Source organism: Cornus florida, unplaced genomic scaffold (assembly GCF_030987335.1).
Source record: "Cornus florida cultivar Cherokee Brave unplaced genomic scaffold, ASM3098733v1 CherokeeBrave_3.0.0_Hap2_Chr06, whole genome shotgun sequence".
NCBI classification, from domain to species: domain Eukaryota; kingdom Viridiplantae; phylum Streptophyta; class Magnoliopsida; order Cornales; family Cornaceae; genus Cornus; species Cornus florida.
Genome location: NW_026775576.1, coordinates 96482398 through 96504378, shown reverse-complemented (window position 1 = coordinate 96504378; position 21981 = coordinate 96482398). Strand labels below are relative to the sequence as shown.

Here is a 21981-nt window from a genome sequence, read left to right as displayed (position 1 = left end):
AATAAAAGGAGTATCTACATCATACGTACGTGTTCAGAAGGGTGCAAATGGTGAAGAGGTCCTTGAGTAGCCTCATTTACTATGGTGATGAGTTACTACGTTTCGATGGTTGGTGATAAGCTAGTTACGACGCTTGGATGGTGCTGATGGAGGAATAGGCATACCCTTTGTCAGCATTTCGTAGATCAGTAGTGGAGTAGGCGCCCGAGATGGAGGTCGCCGGAAAGATGACATAAATGGCCCAGATAGTGATGACAGAGGTATCGGCCGGTGGTTGTTGGGCAGCTTTTGGTATACTGTTGGAGTACTCAGAGTTGGGTTGATCATCATGGTGGATGAAACTAGTAATTTTCTGGCATTTAGTAAGCTGATGGTTGAGCTCCAAATTAAAGTGCTGATCAGAATCATCACTAACAAATCATGTTTAGCTTTCACCATTTGTTTTTTTTACTCGATCTCAAGCAATGTAAGAGTGATATGTTTGTTGTGCTTTAAATAATTAACAAGATGAAAGACATTAATTAATTTAGTGATGCATGTAGTTGGCACCAAACACCAAACAATGCCCTAAATGGCTTTCTTATTAAGGATACAATAATTTTGAATTTAATGAATTGTCATGCCAAAGATGCACCTATGTTTATTATGCACAGCTCATAATTTCTGCAAGATGAACTGTTAAATCTCTTACTGACAACGATGGTATCATGATGAAAACGCATGCATATCAACATCAAACACATGTAACAACAATTTGATTTGGATCATCTTATGTACACTTCTCTTTTTTTGTTTTTTTTCCAGCTATTATTTACAGTTAAGAAAATGCATATCAAAATATTTAAATGTATTATTTTAAATATTTTTTTTCTAAAAAAAAAAATTGAAAATATATATATATATAAAGAGATAAGAAGGAAAGAAAATGTACATAAATAATAATTAATAAATAAATAACAAAAGGTAGGCAAGAATTAACATCGTCATATCCCTCCCCCCAAATTCTTCACCCCACTTCAGGCCGTTCTGATTTAATAAATTAACCTTTTTCTTCAGGTCGTTTATTGAACCCTCTCTCCTTCGTTAACACCCACCAGCATTTTTCTTTGTAAGTACTTAAATATGATCATAATCCTTGGGGCGAATTCAAGAATTGTCAATGGGGGTTCGTATTGAACATAAATTTAATTACACAATTTTATAAGCAAATTTTTTTTGAATGGGTTAAAAAGGAGGCTAATACTACTATTAAATTTTTAAAAAAAAAAAATTAGGCTGAGCATATTATACTAAAAAAAATTTTTTTTTTTTTGGGGAGCTCAAGCCCCCCTCTGTGCCGCCATTGATAATCCTTCATTAAATGTTATATTCCTCTTACCTCCCCAATTTATTATCAGCATATGACTTGACAGAAAGAATTCATATGAAGTTATGAACCATGCATATATATTTGTTTGATCTCTTATATATGTCCCATGCATAAACCCCCAGTTTACTCTATTCGGACATTTTCTTGATTTCTGATCACTATACTCCCATATATATCAAGATCAGAAATAGCATTGGGGTCACAAAATATAAACTTGTGACTTAATTATACTCCTCTCTCTCTCTCTCTCTCTCTCTCTCTATATATATATATATATGAGGAAAACAGGTCTAAGAAAGACAGAAGACAATGGTCAAATCTTCTACCTTTTGATGGATTAAAAAACAATCTCACTTTAAACTTGAGGCTTGTGATGAATGTGATAGACTGGTAAGCTAATAATTAAAAATAAAAAATAAAAATTCAACCTTTGACTTTCTCAACGAGTGTTATGTTGCCATGCATTTAAACAATAATTTGGATAAACAAAAATAAAATTATTTTATTAATTTGTAATCAGCTAATTTTACACCAATTGAAATGCGGGTTTCTTGTATTTTGTTGATTTTGTAGGCCCAGCAGGCGGCTGAGATGGATTGGGACCACTTGGAAGATAATGGCCTAAAGATTGGTCGAATAACCGAGATGGAGGTGGCTGAACTGGATTGGGCCCACTTAGGGGTTAATGATCGAATAACCCAAATGGAGGTGGCTGAGATGGATTGGGACCATTTGAAGGATAATGGCCTAGAGATTGGTCGAATAACCGAGACGGAGGTGGCTGAACTGGATTGGGCCCATTTGGGGGATAATGATCAAATAACCCAGATGGAGGTGGCTGAACTGGATTGGGCCCACTTAGGGGATAATGACCTAGAGATTGGTCGAATAACCGAGATGGAGGTGGCTGAGCTGGATTGGGCCCAGCTGGATTGGGCCCATATGGGACATTATGGTCTGGAGTGGTCTGTGTAAATATACCTGATGGGGCAGATAAAGGCATAAATACTCAGAATTTTTCAAATTTTGTAAGTCTAACTGGTGGTGGCTCGACTGGAATAGGTCCATGTAGGACATTATGGTATAGAGTGGCTTGTGTTTGGACAAATGAACTAGTAGTTGTGCCTGAAACCAGAACGAGCACAAGGGTTGCTAACAACAACTTCTGGTGAGATTCCATGTTGGTTTGTATCAGGTTTGGTTTTGGTATTTTGCTATACTCCATCGACCTTTAAATACTTGATGCTCGTGACTTTAGTAAGGCAAAATACTACACACTATTCATTACGTGAATATATAAGGTATATGTTATCATTTGTTACGTGAGATCAATAATCTTCTATATAAATAAAGACAATGATATTTACTTCTATAATTTCTATAATCTTTGGCGTTGATTATTAATGAAAGTTATAAGGAATGTCATTAATTTAATCATATATAAGAGTAACTTCAATGCTCTCTCATTTGGGCCTCTCAAATTCAAAATATGAGAGTTGGGTAAAAAAAAGGCCTCTCCAATGGGCTCTTATTTAAGTTCTCAAAATTTGAAATTCTCAAATTTTTTCTCATATATGGCAGCTGCCAATTTTTTTTGGCAAGTCTCTCATTTTCCAAAACGGTGCCGTTTCTCATCCGTCATCACCCACTCGCATCTCTATATGTATATTATATATATAATATACATATATATTATATATAATATATATAAATTTCCGGAAAAAAAAAATTATATAAAAAAATTAATTCACAAATAGTGGTAAAAAAATTATAAAAAATTTGTTTTTTTTTTTGTTCTTTTTTGACCAGATATTTTAGATTTGTACTTTTTTTAATTAGGTTTAATTTTAGTTTCCTTCTAATGTCTACAACTTGACTTGGAATGTACCTAATATTAATATTACTGATGCAAATATGAATTGTGAGAATGGTAGTTGAAAAAGAATAGTGGTTGTATTAAAAAATAGCATTTTGCGTAAAATATACCATTGGAGCAAAATTGCTAAAATGTAGGATTTTGGCACTGTAACACCTGTCAAAATATAAATTTGGCATGCAAAAATAGGTTTTAGCATTAGAAATGCTCTAAGATACTCAATTCAAATTGTCAAATTTACTAAATCTAAGGACATACAAGGGATTTCATTTATTCCATCATGCACTATTTGTTTACAGTCCCCTGTTGCCAAGTTTTTACCTTCTTGTTTTTTAAGCATCATAATTTTTTTATACCCTCAATTTTGTAAAATATTACGACTTACAATTAGAGCTGCAAGTTGGGCTGGCCCAACCCAGTCCAATCTCAACTCAACCTCAACCCGAAATCGGATTGGACTGGGCAGCCCAAATTATACCCAAAATAGGTTATGTCCATAACCCAGTCCGAATATTTTGGACGGGTCGGACGAGTTTCATGGATTAATATTTTTCTTTTTTTTTTTATTACAAATATGCAAATTACATTTTCCTTTTCTATGTTTGTAAGCATCAAAATTTTTAAGTTTAATTCATTAATACTTGTCATTTTTCTTTTAATAAATACCTAGAAGTACAAATTGTCAATTACAATTTAAATAGTGTGTTGAGTTTTAACTTATATTGTCTCAGCCCAATATTCCAAACATATCTTCACTATAAATATATATACACACACATATCTTACGTATATATCTAATATATTATATACATAACTTAGACTGACACATAGTGATTATCATGCTGAAGAACAATCACCAGCCGTTGATGATGGAGATCACAGTCAAATTAGCCGTTTATGATGGAGATCGCAGTGAAATTGGAAGGTTCACTTCCGGTGGCACGCCCCCATTCTGATCTGACACACTTGTCGGAAATGGGTTGGGGTCAGACACTAATTGGTTTTCCGGTGACAATGTTCCCGAAGGTTGTTGGTGAAAACCAGTCACATGCCATGTCCCATGGACAATTCATTGCAAAAATAAAAAAAAATTTCTTAAGTTTTTTTATTTTATTTTGGGTTGGGTTGGGTTCAGGTTGAACCTGAGCCCAACCCGAACATGCCTGGGTTTTGAGAAAATCCAACTCAATTTGAGCTCGATTTGTAAATTTAAAAGTCCAAATTTCAAAATTTCTGGTCTGAGTTTGGGTTGGTCTGAGTTAGCCCGTCCAAGTTGCACCCCTACTTACAATAATTGAAAGGGAAAAAAGAAATGATCTACGCACAAACAAAAAGAAAAATTGAGGCCTTCCTTGGTTTAGAACTCCCAAAATTATTTTCAAGAATAGTTTTCAAAGAATCAGAACAAAGAACAATTTTTAGTTTTTTCAGTTCGAAAATCTGCTTAGCTATGAAAATTACAAACAGTTTTCAAAAAATAAAAACTCATAAATTTGATTGGTTGTACATACTGAAAATAGTTTTCTGAAAACTAAAAAATTTTGCATATTACTCTTTTATTTATTTCTTAAATTTATTAAGAGTATTGGATGTGCATTACTTTTAAATATTCTTAAATTAACAAAAAAAAATGCACAAATACAATATCATGAGTTTAAATATAACAATTCCTTTAAATTATTATTTAAGAATCCATACCATCAGAGTTAATTACAATTACAAGCCACAAAGGCCATACAGGGTGACAATGCCATTGTCTGATTGCTTTCCAAGGGTTTCACAAAATTTTCTTTCAAGTCCATGCTCTGCCCGCAAACTCAGTAGAAAAGTCAGTGAAGATGCCATTTGATCCCTTCAATAAGAAACTCTGTGAACGAACCACCTTTGTGGGCCTTCGAAGTATCACCCAAGAAGAGGACCACAAGTTCAATGTCCTCCTTGTTATACCACCATGTAACAACACTAAAAGGGAGGGGGTAATGGAATCACACCATCACACTTCTTTATTGCAACTAGTTTCTCTTCTTGTTCAACAAGTACAATACCAACAACACCACTACCTACAAAATGCAATATAGAATAGAGATTAGGGAGGAAAAAAAAAAAAAAAAAAAAAAAAAAAGGGGGCTGGGATAAGAAAAAAAGAGAGATTTGATAAACAGCTAGCCAGGTACTTTATCAATTCAGGTTTAATTTAATTCATGTTTACTTAACAAACTATACACAAATTACACCAAACCCTATAGTTCAATATTCACAACTTTTGAGGAGAATGTTTACGCTATCTTCTGTAAGGAATTAATACTATAAGCTGGCTTTGCACTATATTCTTTTCATAAAATCTATCATTTTAATAGTATAGCAACATGAGCGATGAGAATAATTTCAATATCTATTATTCCTTATAGATATCCAACATTATCTTTATCTACCATTCCTTATAATTTCAGTAATTCTGGAAGATGAGTTCATCTATTGTGGCTACATGATGCTTTATTTTGATGTTATTTTTGTTCGTTTTCTTTAAATATAAAGAAACAAACATGAATCTGAAAACATATATTTAAATATACTTGTTTCATGTCCAAACCATATATTCTTCAAACTTTGCCATCCAGGTTTTCCATTGTCTGGTCATCGCTACACAATATATATACAAATGTTGTGTTGGTCAATAACAGAGTTCCGTAGGCAATGAACTTGCAAAGAATGTAAAATAACTCCATATTCTGCTCATCACAAGTAAACTTTGACTTCATGTGTTAAAAATAATAAAATACTTTTGTTAAAGTGGTTTGAGTCTGTTACTTGCACCACCCAATCTAGATTTTGATTGCAAAATTGTTTGGATCCATAAATTTTTCTGAGTCACACCCAAGTTAATTTCCCATTCCAAAACTAATCAAAGGACCAATTATAAAATGAAGAAAAAAAAAAAAAAAAAAAAAAAAAAAAAAAGAAGAAGTTAAGTGCAAATGTAATAGCAATTGATGGAAAAAAACTTGTGTGCATATACAAAAATATAATTATAATTATTTTACCCTTAGTGAGTGGTATCTGATTAAAGAAGCGCCATCCTACTGGCATTTATAAGAGTTGGAGATGCCTTCAAATCCATTGAATGAGGGTTCTTCAACTAAAGAGAGATATATTACATGAATACAAATACAAAGATAAACCCAGGGAAAAGAAACCTAAACAATAAAGAAATGAAAAGAAATACAAATTCCACCACAATCAAAGCAAACCCACTTACAAAATCGAAAATAAAACCAGAGAATAAAGTAAATTGAAGCTATCTTTACCAAATCAATAATAAGATGAGTGAATCTTATAGAGGTTTCTTGTGTATTTTCCAAAAAACCCCCAAAATTCTTTAAGAGATGAAGGATCCATTACCCAAGAGCTTTTTGATTAGTGGTGAAAAAATAATGAATATTATCTTTTCAACAATGGTGAATATCTTTACATGTGAAAGATTGGTGACCAAAAAATTCCAACAAATAAATCAAAATAAGTTAAATTGAGAGATATAAAGGGGATGTCATTTAATTGCATTTGTAGTGGGATTACACTTCAAATTTAGATTAGTAAATTAAATTTATGTTTTACCAATACATAAATTAGTAAACAAAAACAAAATCTCCATAGGCTCTCAAAAACCCAATTTCGCGAGCCCAATGTCCAATATTTGTGAACCACATGGTCCAACCCACTCACAGAAAGTGGGCCCAAAAATGCAACTTGGGAAAGCCATTGTTGTTGCTAAAGACTATCGCCCACTATCACGGGCCTAGTTGCAGGCCTCCATATTTTTTTAAGTTTATTTTTCCTATACCTTCTGTCGGTAACCACCGTCTAATTTTTTAATAGGAATGTGTGATTTTATTTTTTGGCCCAAGAGTTATATATTAAAATTTATAACCTAAATGAAAAGACTTAAACACCCTCCATTTCTCTTTCTCTACACAGACCCATGATGTGGACGCCGGTGACCAAGTCGGACGATAGAGATCGTAAACAGCCACTGAGTCCGTTTAAGCACGTATATTTTTGACGTTTAGACCGTAGGGGCATTAAACATCCCCAAGCGGTGTTATCGTAACTTGTCGAAGATTCCTTCACCCAAGTCGGATGGTGATCCCAAGTCCTGTAAAGTTCAGTTCAGTCCAGCGAAGCTAGCAACGGAGGACGGCAGCTGTGATAAGAACCAGTGTCGGCCGTGGCTGTACCTCGTAGACCCAAAAAACGGTGATTGTAAGGCAACACGACAGGAAGCTCCGACCGCGGCGACTCTTTTTCCAAAAGTTGTGATATTTACTCTCTAATTGCCTCTAAAAGTAGGGTGTGATGTTTTTTCACGACTGCTATTCCAGCATGATCGTGAAACTTCAAAAAACTGGGTTTCTCTTCACCGGTGCAATCTGTTTTCGCATGCATGGAGTGTCGCCGATGTGAAAGCTTTGAGCTTGCCGAAGTGGGTTAACTTCTCTTGGGATGTTTCCGAATTGAAATTAGGTTGCTTTTAATTCATTCATCGTCAACGTCATGGCTCACTCACCGGAATCAGTTTTGAGCTTTGCGGTCTGTCACCCAAGTGGGTTTCGTGAGCTTGTTCCTTATTGTCGTCGAGAGCACCTCAATGACGGCGACGGTGGTATATATGTGTGTGTGTGTGTGTGTGTGTGTGTGTGTGTGTGTGTGTGTGTATATATCAAGCTTGGCCACGATATCATTCTCGCATGGACGCGGAGAGGTTTTAGAGATGACCGGTATATCTCACCGTCAATTGGTTGCACCTCACGTCGTTTTCTTCTTCAACGGCCACCACTATCTCAAAAAGCCACCGCAACTGCCTTTCTCAACCTCCTTCTACGACCCAACAACGTGCTTCAGTTCGATGAGGCTACAAGCGTGATTCAGTGCGGCCAAACAACAACCCATCAACATGCTTCAGTACAGAGACGCTACAAGCGTCCTCAACCCACCTTGGTGAAACCTAGTTCAAGACGGCCATGGACTCGCCAGACATTTCATTCCCACCGAACAGTCCCGCCACTAGCAGAAAAGTCGAAAATAGGTGTACGCAGTGATTGGTTAAGGGTAATTTTGTAAATTTGCATTGGTAAATGAGGTTAAAAATGTTCTTTCAAGTATTGGAAAGGCAAAATTGACCATGCTGACACCGCCAGTTGCTTAACAGTAGGGGGTAATTTGCCACATAAACGAAAACCTCAAGGAAAGTTGGTGGAATATTGAAACTTAGAGAGGGTATAAGTGGGATATAGACAAACGTCAAGGGGTGTAGATGAAATTAACCCTATTTTTTTTGTTATTTTTTTCCAACAGTGTTATTAATATTTGACTTGGGCAATGGTTTTGAGGGCCTATTTGGCGAGACCGTTGCCCAAAAACTAGTTTTTTGATTTTTTTTTTTTTTTTTTTTTTTTTTTGAGTTGGATGACACCAACAGTGCCTGAATGGCTTTATTGGGCAAAAAAAAAAAAAGAAGAAGAGTAGGTTTTCAATTTTTTTCCCTTCATAAAATGATTTTTTTCCACCTCTATAAATTCATCAACCCCTGCCACCATTCACCTCACATCAAATTTGGGCAAAAGTATAAAAAATAAATAAATAAAATATTAAAATATTATTATTATTGGAGAGCGGAAGCACACCATTTTGCTAACCAAAATTAATATTGATGTAATTCATCAAAAACGCTGATGTGGCAAATTTAGAGAGTTAGAATTTAAAGATACCATGATATGCTCTAATATACTTGGGGCAATGAGAACTTGCCATCTGTCCTATGCAATTCTGTTGTTAATTTATCTCTTTAGGTTCCATTTGGATTAAAAAATTTGAGGTGTATATTTAAAATTTACCAAGCATATAATTGGCAAGAGGATTTCTTGAAAAATTTAGATTCAGTAAATTAAATTTCTGTTTTAGCAATATGGTATAAAATAATTGGAGATTATTACATGTATAAATTCCAAATAGCAAGCTAATAAACTTAAATAGCAAGCTAATAAGCATTGCTGGTATATATATATTTTTCAAAAGATTTTTTTCTCATTTTTTGAAATTCATTCAACCATTCGACTCTACAGTAGACAACACTTTACATGCATCGCCACAAAAACAAACACCTTGGATAAACATGATATAAAAGTGATCAATTTTATTTAAGTGTAATTTACTCCAGATAAAAGGAGCATCTATATCAAAAGCTAGTTATGACGCTTGGATGGTGCTGGTGGAGGAATAGGGATGCCCTTGGGCAGCATTCCATAGACCAGTGGAGTCGGCTGAGATGGAGGTCGCCGGAAAGATGACATATAAATGGCCCAGATGGTGATGACAGAGGTATCGGCCGGTGGTTGTTGGGCAGCTTTTGGTAGACTATTGGAGTTCTCAGAGTTGGGTTGATCATCATGGTGGATATGAAACCAGTAATTTTCTGGCATTTAGTAAGTTGATGGTTGAGCTCCAAATTAAAGTGATCAGAATCATCACTAACAAATCATGTTTAGCTTTCACCATTTTTTTTTAACTTGATCTCAAGCAATGTAAGAGTGATATTTTTGTTGTGCTTTAAATAATTAACAAGATGAAAGATATTAATTAATTTAGTGATGCATGTAGTTGGCACCAAACAGCAAACAATGCCCTAAATGGCTTTCTTAAGGATACAATAATTTTGTATTTAATCAATTGTCATGCCAAAGATACACCTATGTTTATTATGCAAAGCTCATAATTTCTGCAAGATGAACTGTTAAATCTCTTACTGACAACGATGGTATCATGGTGAAAACGCATGCATATCAACATCAAACAAATGTCACAACAATTTGATTTGGATCCTCTTATGTATCCTCCACATTCTTTCTTTCTTTCTTTTTCAGCTATTATTTACAATTAAGAAAATGCATATCAAAATATTTAAATGTATAGTTAAAATATATATATATATTTTCTAAAAAAGAGTCGAATGAAAAATAAATAAATAAATAAATAAATAAAATGAAAAATAAAAGAAACTAAAAATAAAAATAAAAATGCAATCTGTGACTTTCTGAGTGAGTGTTATGTTGCCAAGCAAGTAAACAACAATTTGGATAAATATAAATAAAATTATTTTATTTATTTGTAATAAGCGATTGTTACATAGATTGAAACACTGGTTTCTTGTATTTTGTTGATTTTGTAGGCCTAGCAGGTGGCTGAGATGGATTAAGCCCACTTAGGGGATAATGCCGTAAAGATGGGTTGAAGAACCCAAATTGAGCCACAAACTCCTTGTATATTTTTGGGAATTTTGTAAGCCCGGAAAGTGGCCCAGCTAGATTAGGACCATGTGGGACGTTATGAGCTAGTCTAGCTGGTGGCGGGGCTGGATTACTTTCTTGATTAAACCCATTTGGGATATTATAGTCTGAACTAGATGGTGGCCCAGCAGGATTAGGCCCACGTAGAACATTATGGTCTGAAGTGGTCTGTGTAGATGTACCTGATGGGGGCAGATAAAGGCACAAATACCCGGAAGTTTTCTGAATTTGTAGGCCCAACTGGTGGTGGCTCAACTGGATTAGGCCCGTGTGGGACGTTATGGTCTAGTCTAGTTGGTGGCGGGGCTGGATTACCTTCTTGATTAGGCCGACCTATGACATCATGGTCTGGACCAGATGGGACTGGATTACCTTTTGGATTAGGCCAACTTTGGACATTATGGTCTGGACCAGATGGAGGCCCAGCTGGATTAGGCCCATGTGGAACATTATGGTCTGGACCAGATAGAGGCCCAGCTAGATTAGGCCCGTGTAGGACATTATGGTCTGGACCGAATGGAGGCCCAGCGGGATTAGGCCCATGTGGGACATTATGATCTGGACGAGATGGAGGCCCAGCGGGATTAGGCCCGTGTGGGACATTATGGTCTGGACGAGATGGAGGCCCAGTGGGATTAGGCCTGTGTGGGACATTATGGTCTGGACCAGATGGAGGCCCAGCTGGATTAGGCCCATGTGGGACGCTATGGTCTGGAGTGGTCTGTGTTGATATACTTGATAGGGCAAATAATTAAAGGCACAAATACTCAAAAAATTTCTGAATTTGTAAGCCTAACTGGTGGTGACTCGACTGGAATAGGTCTATGTAGGACATTATGGTCTAGAGTGGCTTATGTTTGGACAAATGAACTAGTGGTTGTGCCTGAAACTAGAACGAGCACAAGGGTTGCTAACAATAACTTCTGGTGAGCTTCCATGTTGGTTTGTATCAGGTTTGGCTTTGGTATTTTGCTATGCTCCATTGGCCTTTAAATACTTACTTTAGTAAGGCAAAATATTGCACACCCTATTCATTACATGAACATATAAGGTATATGTTACCATTTCTTACCTGATTTCAATAACCCTCAATAGATACATATAAAGACAATGTTATTTACTTCTATGATTTCTATAATCTTTGCTTTTGATTATTAATGAAATTCAAGTATGTATAAGGAATGCCATTTAATCATATATAATAAGAGACTCAATTCAAATTATCAAATTTACTAAATCTAAATAGGGATGTCAATTTTTACTGCCCCGCCGGGGTCCCGTCCGGTCCCGCCTCATTAATAACGGATATGGGAATACTTTTTATACCGTTGGGGCGGACATAGATACAAATTTTGTACCCGTCGAGGGTCACGGGGCGGGTAAGAGTTCAGTATACAAATCCTAGGGGCCCCGCCCCGCATATAACTATATATATATATATATATATATATATATATTAATAAGTTATTTTAGCGGCTTACCCAATTACCCATCTCTTACAATCCTAATTTGGGATGTAAACTTGGTATTAAATTTGCTTTTGTTTTGGTTATGGTGGAACTTAGAACTTAGAACTTCTTGTGATTTGGTTGTATTAAATTTTTATTTTTGTTTATTATGTTCTCTGAATTATGTTATGTGCATGTTATTTTTTTATTTTTGTTGGGATACATAATTTTATTTATGTTGTGTCATTCCTATGCTTTGCACATTTAAATAGCCGGAGTTTAAGTTCCAAAAAGTGGGAGAAAAAAATTTGTTAGCGGGGCAGGCATGGGGCACAGTATTTCCTAACGGGGCAGGGCTGGACATGAAAATCCAACCGTCACGGGTCTCGGGGCGGACATGAATTTGACAAAAATTAAAAGGGACGGAACGAAATTTAGGGAAACCCGCTCCAAACTCTCCTCGTTGCCATCCCTAAATCTAAAGACATAGAAGGGATTTCATTTATTCCATCGTGCACTATCTCGTGTCTACTGTCGCCACATTTTTATGACATAGAAGGGATTCATGATTCACGTGTTGCCACGTTTTTACCTTAAAAAAAATGCTAACGAAAAAAAAGAAAAAAAAAAAAGGTCTACACCAGATATTGCAAACAAAAAGAAAAATTTAGGCATCCTAACAAAAACTTTAATGAATTTATGAAAACAAAAGGAGAAACAAAAATTTTAACAAAAATTAATTCAAATTAAATCCCAAATTGTAGAAATATATAATAAAATAAGGAGATCTAATACAATTAGAAGATCATTATTTCTATATATGATAATGGCTGTGTTGAGAGTATGCATATAATAGTTAGTGTACTGATTTAATTATTTATGCATAGATCATTAATATTTCTACGCGATGAATAATTTAAAATTTTATAACAATAATAATAAAAATGCACGAATTAAGATGCAACAAATGCAACAATAATCATGGAATACAAGCGCTCAAGCCCATGGAAAAATAGTAGAGAGCGATGAAATGATGATACATAGAAGTATCAAAAGATCTCTAACACACACACACACACACAAAATGCTTTAGATTGTTAGAAATTTTGTGGCAATTTTTGTTTTTATTTTTTAACTTCAAATATTAGAACATTATAACAAAAACAATTCCTCATATCATATTTACTAAAACAATGAAGAAAACAATTGAAAGGTCTACAAGCATGTTAGATGTATCTTGTAATCTAGCAAGCCTTCAAGCATGTTACGGCTGGCCCAGATAGCCGAACTGGGCCCTATATTTTGGTGCGCTGAAGGCCCAAATGGATGACTGGCCCTTTTGGAATCATTGGGTGGGTAGAATTGTAGAAATGGGGTGTGGAATGTAGATGTGATGGCCCAAATGGAGGCGCATGCTAATGGCACCGTTGCAGCTCAGTGGTCAAAATAGTTGGAGCCCAGACGAGTTCTATCGGGTAAAGCCAATGATTAGAAACATGGACTCAATGAGACTCACACAGTGTCTTCAATCTATTCTCAAATTTTTTACATAGGACATCGAACATCAACATTTGACATCACTTTAGTGAGTCATGTTGAGAAATTAATTAATTATTTTGATAAGCAGAGCTGAGGATGCGGGATGAATTAGAGTATGTTCTCATGTGCAAGAAATGACCTATCACATATGCGGACCAATGGGTGCACCATTGTGGAAAAATTCTCTCTTCCAACATCTAAAGACTTGGCCTATGCTCCATTGCCCTTTAAATAATTCATAACATTTTGAAATTTCAAATACTAAACAAGTAGGTACTCCTCAAATATTCAATATTTTTCTGTTTTATGTACCAATTAAGCAAATATATTTTGCCATTCTTCACCATGTAAATATAAACTGAAATTAAAAGTATTATATACATTGCACATACAGAAAACACCAACAATTAAATAAAATTAACATTTCAAGAATTAGTCATTTAACTAATTAAGGATATATATATATATATATATATATATATATATATATATATATATACCTGATTAATTAATTAAAGAGGTTCATCGGGAACAAGTTGCTTGCACAATTCAAAATAAGTGAGATAAAGAACACGATCTTTGGCACCCGTCCTATGATTCTTCGTGTGCTTGCAGAAGTACTTCAATTCAGCAAGTTTGCAACATCCAAGCATTTGCCCTAACAACAAGAACAACCAGTTGATCGATTTCTTCTTCGAAAGAATTGGCTTCACACAATTATTCTGCCCACAAGAGCTGCAATCCGGTAGAACCGGGTTCATCCAAATAGTCGGTGCGCGGTCGTGCATTAAATGCTTGTTCTTCGATATAAATGTTGCAACTTCCATGAACTTTTTTTCCAAATCAAATTCAATCTCATATTGTTCGTCACACCTCTTGCATTGCACTTCGCCACTAATGTTGTTGATGCCATTTGACATGAGATGGTCCAGACTATGGACCGTGGCACGCTTTGTGGTGGCCCAAGGGTATGGTGCAGCTATGGTGTCACTCTTCCCCGGCCCAAGGGACCGGACCGGGGACCTTCTGGTGCGCGACAATCGAGATGGACCGGCGGCTGCATCTTGATGGGATGTGGGAGGTTGGAGTAGGATATTAGTGAGATGAGGAGGGGGTGGTAGTACAAGTGACTTTTGTGGTGGACGTGGTGGTGGTGACAATGTTAACCATGTTGGTTGTTGAGGTAATTTTGATGATGATATAGAAGGAGGAACATTTTGTGGTGGTGTTTGGACATGTGAACTAGGAGCCATTGTTGAGAGTGAGAGGGTGACGGACTCCTCATCTTGGTCATAATCAAGCTCTTTTAAAGAAGAAGATGGAATATTCTTCATGGGGGTATTATTATATATATTTATTACAGAGAGAATTAATGGAAGGAAAGGGGAAAGAGAGAGACAAGGATGAGTGGAAGACAAGAAGAGAAGAAGGTATGTGTAGAGAGAGGGACAAGAGTGACTGATGAAAGAAGTCTATTGTGATTGGAATTCCTTGGTTCAAAAATTGAAAACTAGTAGATGCGTAGAGATTGACAAGAGAGAGAGAGAGAGTGAGTGAGTAATGAAGAAGTCAACAATGGTTAGAATCTTTAAATCAAAATTCAAAAAATAAATATCTGTAGGATATATGATACTTATCTTCTTTGGTTCCTAACAACTTTAGTAGTAAAATTCGGATCTCCCAACTCCCTACGGAAACCCTAGCCAACAAAACTGCCAATGCACCCCATGTAACCCTAATTTATTTACTGTCCCCCACACAACCATAGTTCATACATGTATGCTTATTGTCTATTTCCAAAGACAGATTAATTAGGTTCCACCAAAACACTATGGAATGATCACTTTGAATAAGTATCCACTTCATATTGTACTTTTGTTTGGACGTAGATCACCAACCGACCTTAGCTCAGTTGGTAGAGCGGAGGACTGTAGTGGGTTAGAGCTTATGGCAATCCTTAGGTCGCTGGTTCGAATCCGGCAGGTCGGAATTTTTTGTTCTTATTTATGCATATATATTTCTACTTCCTTTTTTTATTTATGCATATATATTTCTACTTCCTTTATTTATTTATTTATTATTTTTTTGGAAAGTAACTTCTACAGTTCTACTCCTTTTATTAGACTGGTGTATTCTTGATCTCTAATAAATTAAGCCAGCTCGTAGGAGCGAAATGACATTTCAGGCCTTCAAATTATACATTCTTCATATAACTTTTTAACATTTCATTGATACAAATCCTAGTGAAATTTGTGGCCCCTATATGATGGATGCTGAGCGTTCTATCTTAACTGTACAATAATGTGGCTTCGCCATGTTTACTTGCTTTCATGATTGGAAGAATTTGGTGGATCCGTCTTTCTATCACAATTTTAGGATATTTTTTGTAAAATTTTTCTCAGTCGTGTTCACATATAAGGTCACATTTAGGGACGAAGAGTCAGTGAAGGCAATTGGCCCCACTAAATTTTTTATTTTTTATTTTTACTACTATATATCATTAATTTTTCTTATTTTCAATTATATATTTATAAAATTTTCACTTTGCCCCACTCTAAAATTACAAATATATATATATATATATATATATATATATATATATATAATACTAAATTCACTTTTACTCTCCTCCCACAACTTCCTGAATCAGTCCTTGTCACATTCTCAATAATTGAATTGAAAATTTGTGAGATGTAATCTGAGAGACAAACTCATAGCGAGAGCACTCCTTTTTGTTTTTCGTATCACCCTTTTCCTTTTTCCTGATTAGCCTAAACTTGGTACATTAAGGCACAAGGGTATGGCACATATCCTTTATAAATGCAGTTTTAATAAATAAATAAATTATTATTTATTCTTGATAGTTCATGGCTCACATGATTTTTTGTCTGTGGTAAGCTTTTCTTTTGTCCCCTTCTTGCACAATGTTTCAAGTCAAACCAAAATAGAAAGCAATTTGTTAAATTAAATTTGAATTCTCTGAAAATTTTATTGAGTTTGAAGTAATCTGTGCATCTGTCAGTGAAACTGATGTGCTAAGGCTTTGGATTCTATTTGAACCCTCAATTAATAACACTGGTCTAAACTATATGAATATAATATGAAATAATGAATATAATTTTTACCCAACGATCAGAATTTTACGACTTCCCAAACAGCCTCCCCCAGAAAATGTGTTGGGAAGAACACAGGCGTGGCAAATATTAATCAGAATAGTCTTTTATCAGTTTTTAATAAATAGTAGCTCATAAGAAAATAATAATAATCATAATAATAATACCACATGAGTCTTGGTCCATAACTATACTAGAAGTCTAGAACTAGTTAAAATTTAAGAACCATTCACTTCATTCTAACACTTCATGTACACTACATTTCAGCACTGCAACACACAACCTTGGGTAAATTTTTGCACTGCTCTAATTTCTTCTCATGCACCAACTCCCTTGTGTTGTTTCTTGACTTCTGCATAACTCGAGCCACCAATCGGGGCAGAAGATGACATTGCAGGCGTCCACAGCTGCGCACTCTTCACCTTTGACACGCTCGCGAGGACTCCCAATGGCGTGACATCCCCGATAACTGTTACCTTCTTAGCTGCAAAGTCTATGTTGAAGGATGTCACCCCTGCTCACAATTGTAATAACAAAAGTTAGTCTTTTTCCTAGTAAAAAAAACAACAACAATTACCTTATGTCGTTGAGGAGTTTGGAGAGGGTGAGATGCATGCACGTTTATTCTTTATTTTGTACATATATAATGTTTTTATAGTAAACATGACCTTATTTTATTTATTTATTTATTTTTTTTACATGATCAAGTGACAATAAGGTGCAAAAGTGAGGCAAGTGTTATTTAAGATAAGGTCATGATAAGAAAACAAAGAAGAGGCTAAGGAGTGAAATGCATACCTTTCATTCTAGAGATATGTTTTCTAACTTTTCCTTCACAGCCCTTGCAGTGGAGTGATACCCTCAAAACAACCACCTGTGAACAAAGCCATTAAAATCACACCCACCGCCCATTAGGCCCACCTCTGTTTTCTTTATTATCATCAAGAACCAACATTTAAATTAATGGACTTTATTTTTGATTTCATGATAAAAGAGATCAACTTTCACAGAAAGAAATGTGATTCAAAAAAAGCCAAAATGAACACCTGTACTTGTACTAGAATGTACAATAGACTATAAATCAATGAACTTTTTTTTTTTGATTTCATGTTCCTTATCATTTGATTTAGATTTTAAAATTCGAAGATAGACAGATACCTTTTCATCTAGCATTCAATTATCACAGTGACCCTTCTTTCTTTTCTTTTTTCAAACTATGGATCTGTTTTCGCTATAAATAAAAATACATAAATAAATAAACCAATTAATTAATAACAATAATTGATGTCAGCTTTTTATCCTAAAAATCTCTAATCTGCAATTGCATCCACTTCATGAATGTTCAAACAACAATTTACAATTTTCCCATAAAAAAATACAGAAATTAGAGCAAAAAATTTATTATTATTTTTTTATTGTCAATTCAGAAGCTCTTGTAAAATTTATACATTACTCCATAACAAAGAAAAAGAAAAACAGTTATTCTAGCCGTTTTAATCTATAGTCACTCACACACTTTCCTTATAGACTAATGCTTTGATGGTAATATTCAAGTTAAATTACCAATATAATCTAACAAACTGACAAGACACTTAGCTGGTGGTACTCACATACACAGACACAGATGGTTTTATGTGAACATATATATATACACAAATATGTATATATTTATAGGAAGAGAGAGAAAGACAAAGAAAAACCTGATCAGAGGGTGGTTTTGAAGAAGAGGATTCCTCTGTTTTCACATGATCATGAGCTTGAGACCTGTTGTTATTTTCCACTGGAACCAATGCTAAAACAGGGTCAAAATTGTCTGACAACACATCCAAGAAGGTTGTTCTATCACCCAACAGGTACCTTGTAGAAGCAGGAGGGCTGATAAAATCACCAGGCCTATTAACGCAGCTCTTCCTCAGAATGATACTCTGCTCACTTGGCTTAGCACAACCCTTTTTCTTCTTCTTCTTATTGTCATCATCACTTGGTGGTTTCGATGAGCTCTTCTTGGAGCTCTGATGATTATCATTATTTGCCTTGAAGATGCTGTTTTTAGTACTCTTGATGGCATGGTGGTGGTGGTGATGATTAGTGGGGTTGAGAGGTTTTGGCGTAATGGGTAGTTGAGAAGAGCAAGGAGGGAGCGATTTGGTGATTCTTTTGGGGTCTCTGATGATGGGATTGTGGCGGTCGATGGCTCGGCCTAGGTGGATGGTGGCGGCGGTGGCGGTGATGGAGGAGGAGGAAGCTTCGTCCATGGTGGAAGCACGTATGGCGGTTGCAGCTTGGGATGCGCAGAATATATCGATTCCTCTCATGTTTGAAAAGTGGGAAATGAAAGCAGAGTAATAATGTTTTAGAGAATCTGCATTTCTTCAACTTTTAGAGAGAGATAGAGAAGAACTCACCAGCAAAGTTGTTCCATCTGCTTTTAAGCTCGAACACTTGGAGTTGGAGAGACAGAGGTGAGTCAATTATTTGACTGTTACTTGTTCAATTTTGTTAAATTGTGACACCTAAAAAGTAAAAAAATTATGTAACAGAAAAAATTCAGCATTAGAGAAAATGTAGTGATATTATTTAGTGACCTAGTTGATAGAGAGCCTAGCCTACCGAACAGATGTGTTCGTGTTCGAGTTCTTAGAAACATGGACCTGTTGAACAAAATATTCTTATTATTACAGTAGAAAGCAAATTCTTGAAGTGTGAAAGAACAATTGATTTTTACAGTAGGAGGATCAATAATGGGCAAGATTCTCTGAGAATTTCTGGGACAATTCCTTATAATGCGTTTGGCGCGATTATAAATTCTATAAGATTAAAATTTAATCTGCAGATAACCAAGAAGGGTTTAATGGTTTTATATATAAACTTCAGAGGAAGTGTGTCCAAGAACTGTAGTTTTGAACCAGAATCAGACAAAGCAACGGTTAAATATTCAGTGACAACCTGCTGTGCTGAATTTATGGTACAGTCACGACATTTCAAGGAAGGCTCCAAAAATGTGGAACACACAATGTATTCTATCAAACATCTTTATTGAATCAGTAATGATAGAGATGGGGAGTCTGACGGTTCGAGAAATTAGACTAATATTACGGGAGTATATGTTAATTTTTTTTTTCGATAAATAAGAATTTTGATTCTTATTGGCTTTGTTAAAAAAACCAAAAAAAAAAAAATCTTGTTAACGGTATGATTTTCAAATTCCATTAGCATAACTACTAGCCACGACTGAATTGAGGTATGTCCTACTTCTTAATTACGCTTTGAAGTTGGTACTTGAGGGCACATTCAATTCAATTTTATGTTGCTTTCAGTAATAACTTCTTGCAGTGCCCTGCAAGTTTCAATTGCTCATCAATCAGCTTGAAACATTATTCACAGCTAATTCTAAGTTCTGAAAGCAACTTAATTCTTACAATCTTACTATAAAAAAATAAATAAATAAAGGAAAACTTTAAAGGTATCGAGAGTGAGCGATCGACTCAAAGACATGAAGTGTGTGCTGTGGTGGGCTCACACATGTCTTTCAGTTAGTTGTCGTCTCTCGACAATTATATCAAGATTCGTATAAGTATACATTTCTCTATTTTTCAGCTCAGTTCTCATATGAATTTCTAGCCAGCTAGGTAAAGGACAATTACTTGGTGCTAATCACACCTACACAAACAATTATTAAAAAAGACAAGAAATAACCGTAACGTGTAGTATTATTTTATATAAAAGTGGACATTTTTGTATTTAAATTTGTGTCCTTAAACTTGTCAACCAAATTTTTTACCATTAGCAATGTTGGTTGTAAAATTATATCGAATCTTGCAACCCATGTGAATGTAACTCTAATTTATGAGTGACACACGTAAAATGTATGGGGTAGTTATAATGGATTAAAATACCATATACTCAATGAAAAGTAAATGAATAATGATAGGGAGACCGGTGAATTAACCTGAATAAGTATCGAATCTGACGTGTTTTTGTCCACCTCATTTACTTAAACAATTTTTAAAAAATAATTGTTTAACACATCATAAAAATGACCAACCACATCAAATTCGATATTAATTCAGAGATTCCTTTTCAATTCCTCTATCACTACTCAAAGTAAATAACTTAAAAAAAGAAAAGAAGTATACAAAAGGCAAAGAAAGAAAATGTTATATATAATAGTTGCAGGTCATAGAAAGGGCCAAGTGTACCTTCAAATTTGCTTTAGGGTTGGGCGGTCCAATTGTACGTGCATAGGGACAAAGCTATGTGCAACTTTAAAGCTTCTAGAATGAGAGAACATTTGTGGAATTGTATTCTGATTCTCAAATGAGCAATAATAATGTTGCCCATAACACAAAACTATATACTAGATTTTTATTTCCTTTCCTTTGGATGAATGAGACACAAGGTCACTTTGCCAATCTATCCCATTGATTGAGTCAAGTTCTACACCACAAATTTATGGAATCTGATGCTTATATATATATATATATAAATGTAAATATTTGCACATATATATATTCTTGTATTCTTTTTCTTTATATCACTGCCAACCCATTCCATCATTCAAGAGTCCCAACTCAAGACGATTCCTTTATTCGTGATATTTTGTGCTTTGTCGATATGCAATCTGATCCCTTTCACTTTCCCAAACATTATTAGTATACAAATTATTGTGTTGATTAGGGCCATGGGTCGTTACTGGTCAAGCTCAGATAGAGAGAGAGGGATATTTATTTATAAGAGAGATCGATATTTGTGTTTGCTTTTTCATTTGCTTAATAAAGTGAATTTGCTTTAAATAACCTCTGACTTTTCATATGTCACTACCTCTTTGGTTCCATGGAAAATGCAGGAAAAAAGAAAAAGGAACTACAGCGACCCCTGTAACATTATTTAATTTTTTTATTAAAAAAAATGCATTTACGATTAATAATTTCCTCTTCTGATATTATCATCCTCTTTGTTTTAATCATATAAATGAAATTAGTCACATAATTTATTTTTTATTATTATAAGGCATCTCTCATAGTATAAAAAATAATAATAATATTGTCCTGTTTTGGTTGCTCTATAGGGAGAGCAAAAAGTCGACCACAGTGGGAGTCGAACCCACGACCTTCTGATCCGAAGTCAGACGCGCTAATCCACTGCGCTATGCGGTCTTGTTGCAAAGGTTTTCTATTTTCCATATATTATACCGTATATCTCTAAGTTTTCCAACAACTTTAGTGTCGGCAGCAACTTTTTGCTTTCCACGTATGATGAGTCCTTCTCATGCATATCTAATGGTTCAAGTTTCCTTCAC

At 35.0% G+C, this 21981-nt stretch overlaps 3 protein-coding genes and 2 non-coding genes across 5 annotated transcripts; 1 reads left to right on the top strand and 4 right to left on the bottom strand.

Moving 5' to 3' along the window:
- Positions 1–10417: 10417 nt before the first annotated feature.
- On the bottom strand, positions 10418–11683 carry LOC132314662 (uncharacterized). Its single transcript, XM_059813495.1, has 3 exons — positions 11655–11683; positions 10794–11316; positions 10418–10750 (listed from the first exon to the last, which is right to left on the bottom strand). The coding sequence occupies exons 1-3, from the start codon at positions 11681–11683 to the stop codon at positions 10418–10420; spliced, it is 885 nt and encodes a 294-aa protein (XP_059669478.1).
- Positions 11684–14081: 2398 nt separating this feature from the next.
- Positions 14082–14903, bottom strand: LOC132314661 (uncharacterized). Its single transcript, XM_059813493.1, has one exon. It carries the CDS (start codon positions 14901–14903, stop codon positions 14082–14084), a length of 822 nt encoding a protein of 273 aa, XP_059669476.1.
- A 563-nt stretch (positions 14904–15466) lies between these two features.
- Positions 15467–15558, top strand: TRNAY-GUA (transfer RNA tyrosine (anticodon GUA)). Its single transcript is given in 2 exon segments — positions 15467–15503; positions 15523–15558. It is a non-coding gene; the product is annotated as a tRNA-Tyr (tRNA).
- Positions 15559–16817: 1259 nt separating this feature from the next.
- On the bottom strand, positions 16818–19136 carry LOC132313129 (protein SODIUM POTASSIUM ROOT DEFECTIVE 2-like). Its single transcript, XM_059811793.1, has 3 exons — positions 18383–19136; positions 17481–17556; positions 16818–17196 (listed from the first exon to the last, which is right to left on the bottom strand). Exons 1-3 carry the CDS (start codon positions 18995–18997, stop codon positions 17000–17002), a joined length of 888 nt encoding a protein of 295 aa, XP_059667776.1. The 5' UTR covers positions 18998–19136; the 3' UTR covers positions 16818–16999.
- A 2628-nt stretch (positions 19137–21764) lies between these two features.
- TRNAR-UCG (transfer RNA arginine (anticodon UCG)) lies at positions 21765–21838 on the bottom strand. The gene has a single exon. It is a non-coding gene; the product is annotated as a tRNA-Arg (tRNA).
- Positions 21839–21981: the final 143 nt, after the last annotated feature.

Bases quoted from the DNA above. Each gene is read 5' to 3' on its own strand.
- LOC132314662 (XM_059813495.1), bottom strand. From the start codon at position 11,683: ATGTATCTATTGAGGGTTATTGAAATCAG. The intron at 11,317-11,654 runs GTAAGAAATGGT...TGCCCTATCAAG, and splicing joins TTGAGGGTTATTGAAATCAG to TATATCAACACAGACCACTC. The intron at 10,751-10,793 runs GTATTTGTGCCT...ACATCTACACAG, and splicing joins CAAATTCAGAAAACTTCCGG to ACCACTTCAGACCATAATGT.
- LOC132313129 (XM_059811793.1), bottom strand. From the start codon at position 18,997: ATGAGAGGAATCGATATATTCTGCGCATCCCAAGCTGCAACCGCCATA. The intron at 17,557-18,382 runs GTTTTTCTTTGT...CTTTGTTCACAG, and splicing joins CAAAACCACCCTCTGATCAG to GTGGTTGTTTTGAGGGTATC. The intron at 17,197-17,480 runs GTATGCATTTCA...AATTGTGAGCAG, and splicing joins ACATATCTCTAGAATGAAAG to GGGTGACATCCTTCAACATA.
- LOC132314661 (XM_059813493.1), bottom strand. From the start codon at position 14,903: ATGAAGAATATTCCATCTTCTTCTTTAAAAGAGCTTGATTATGACCAA.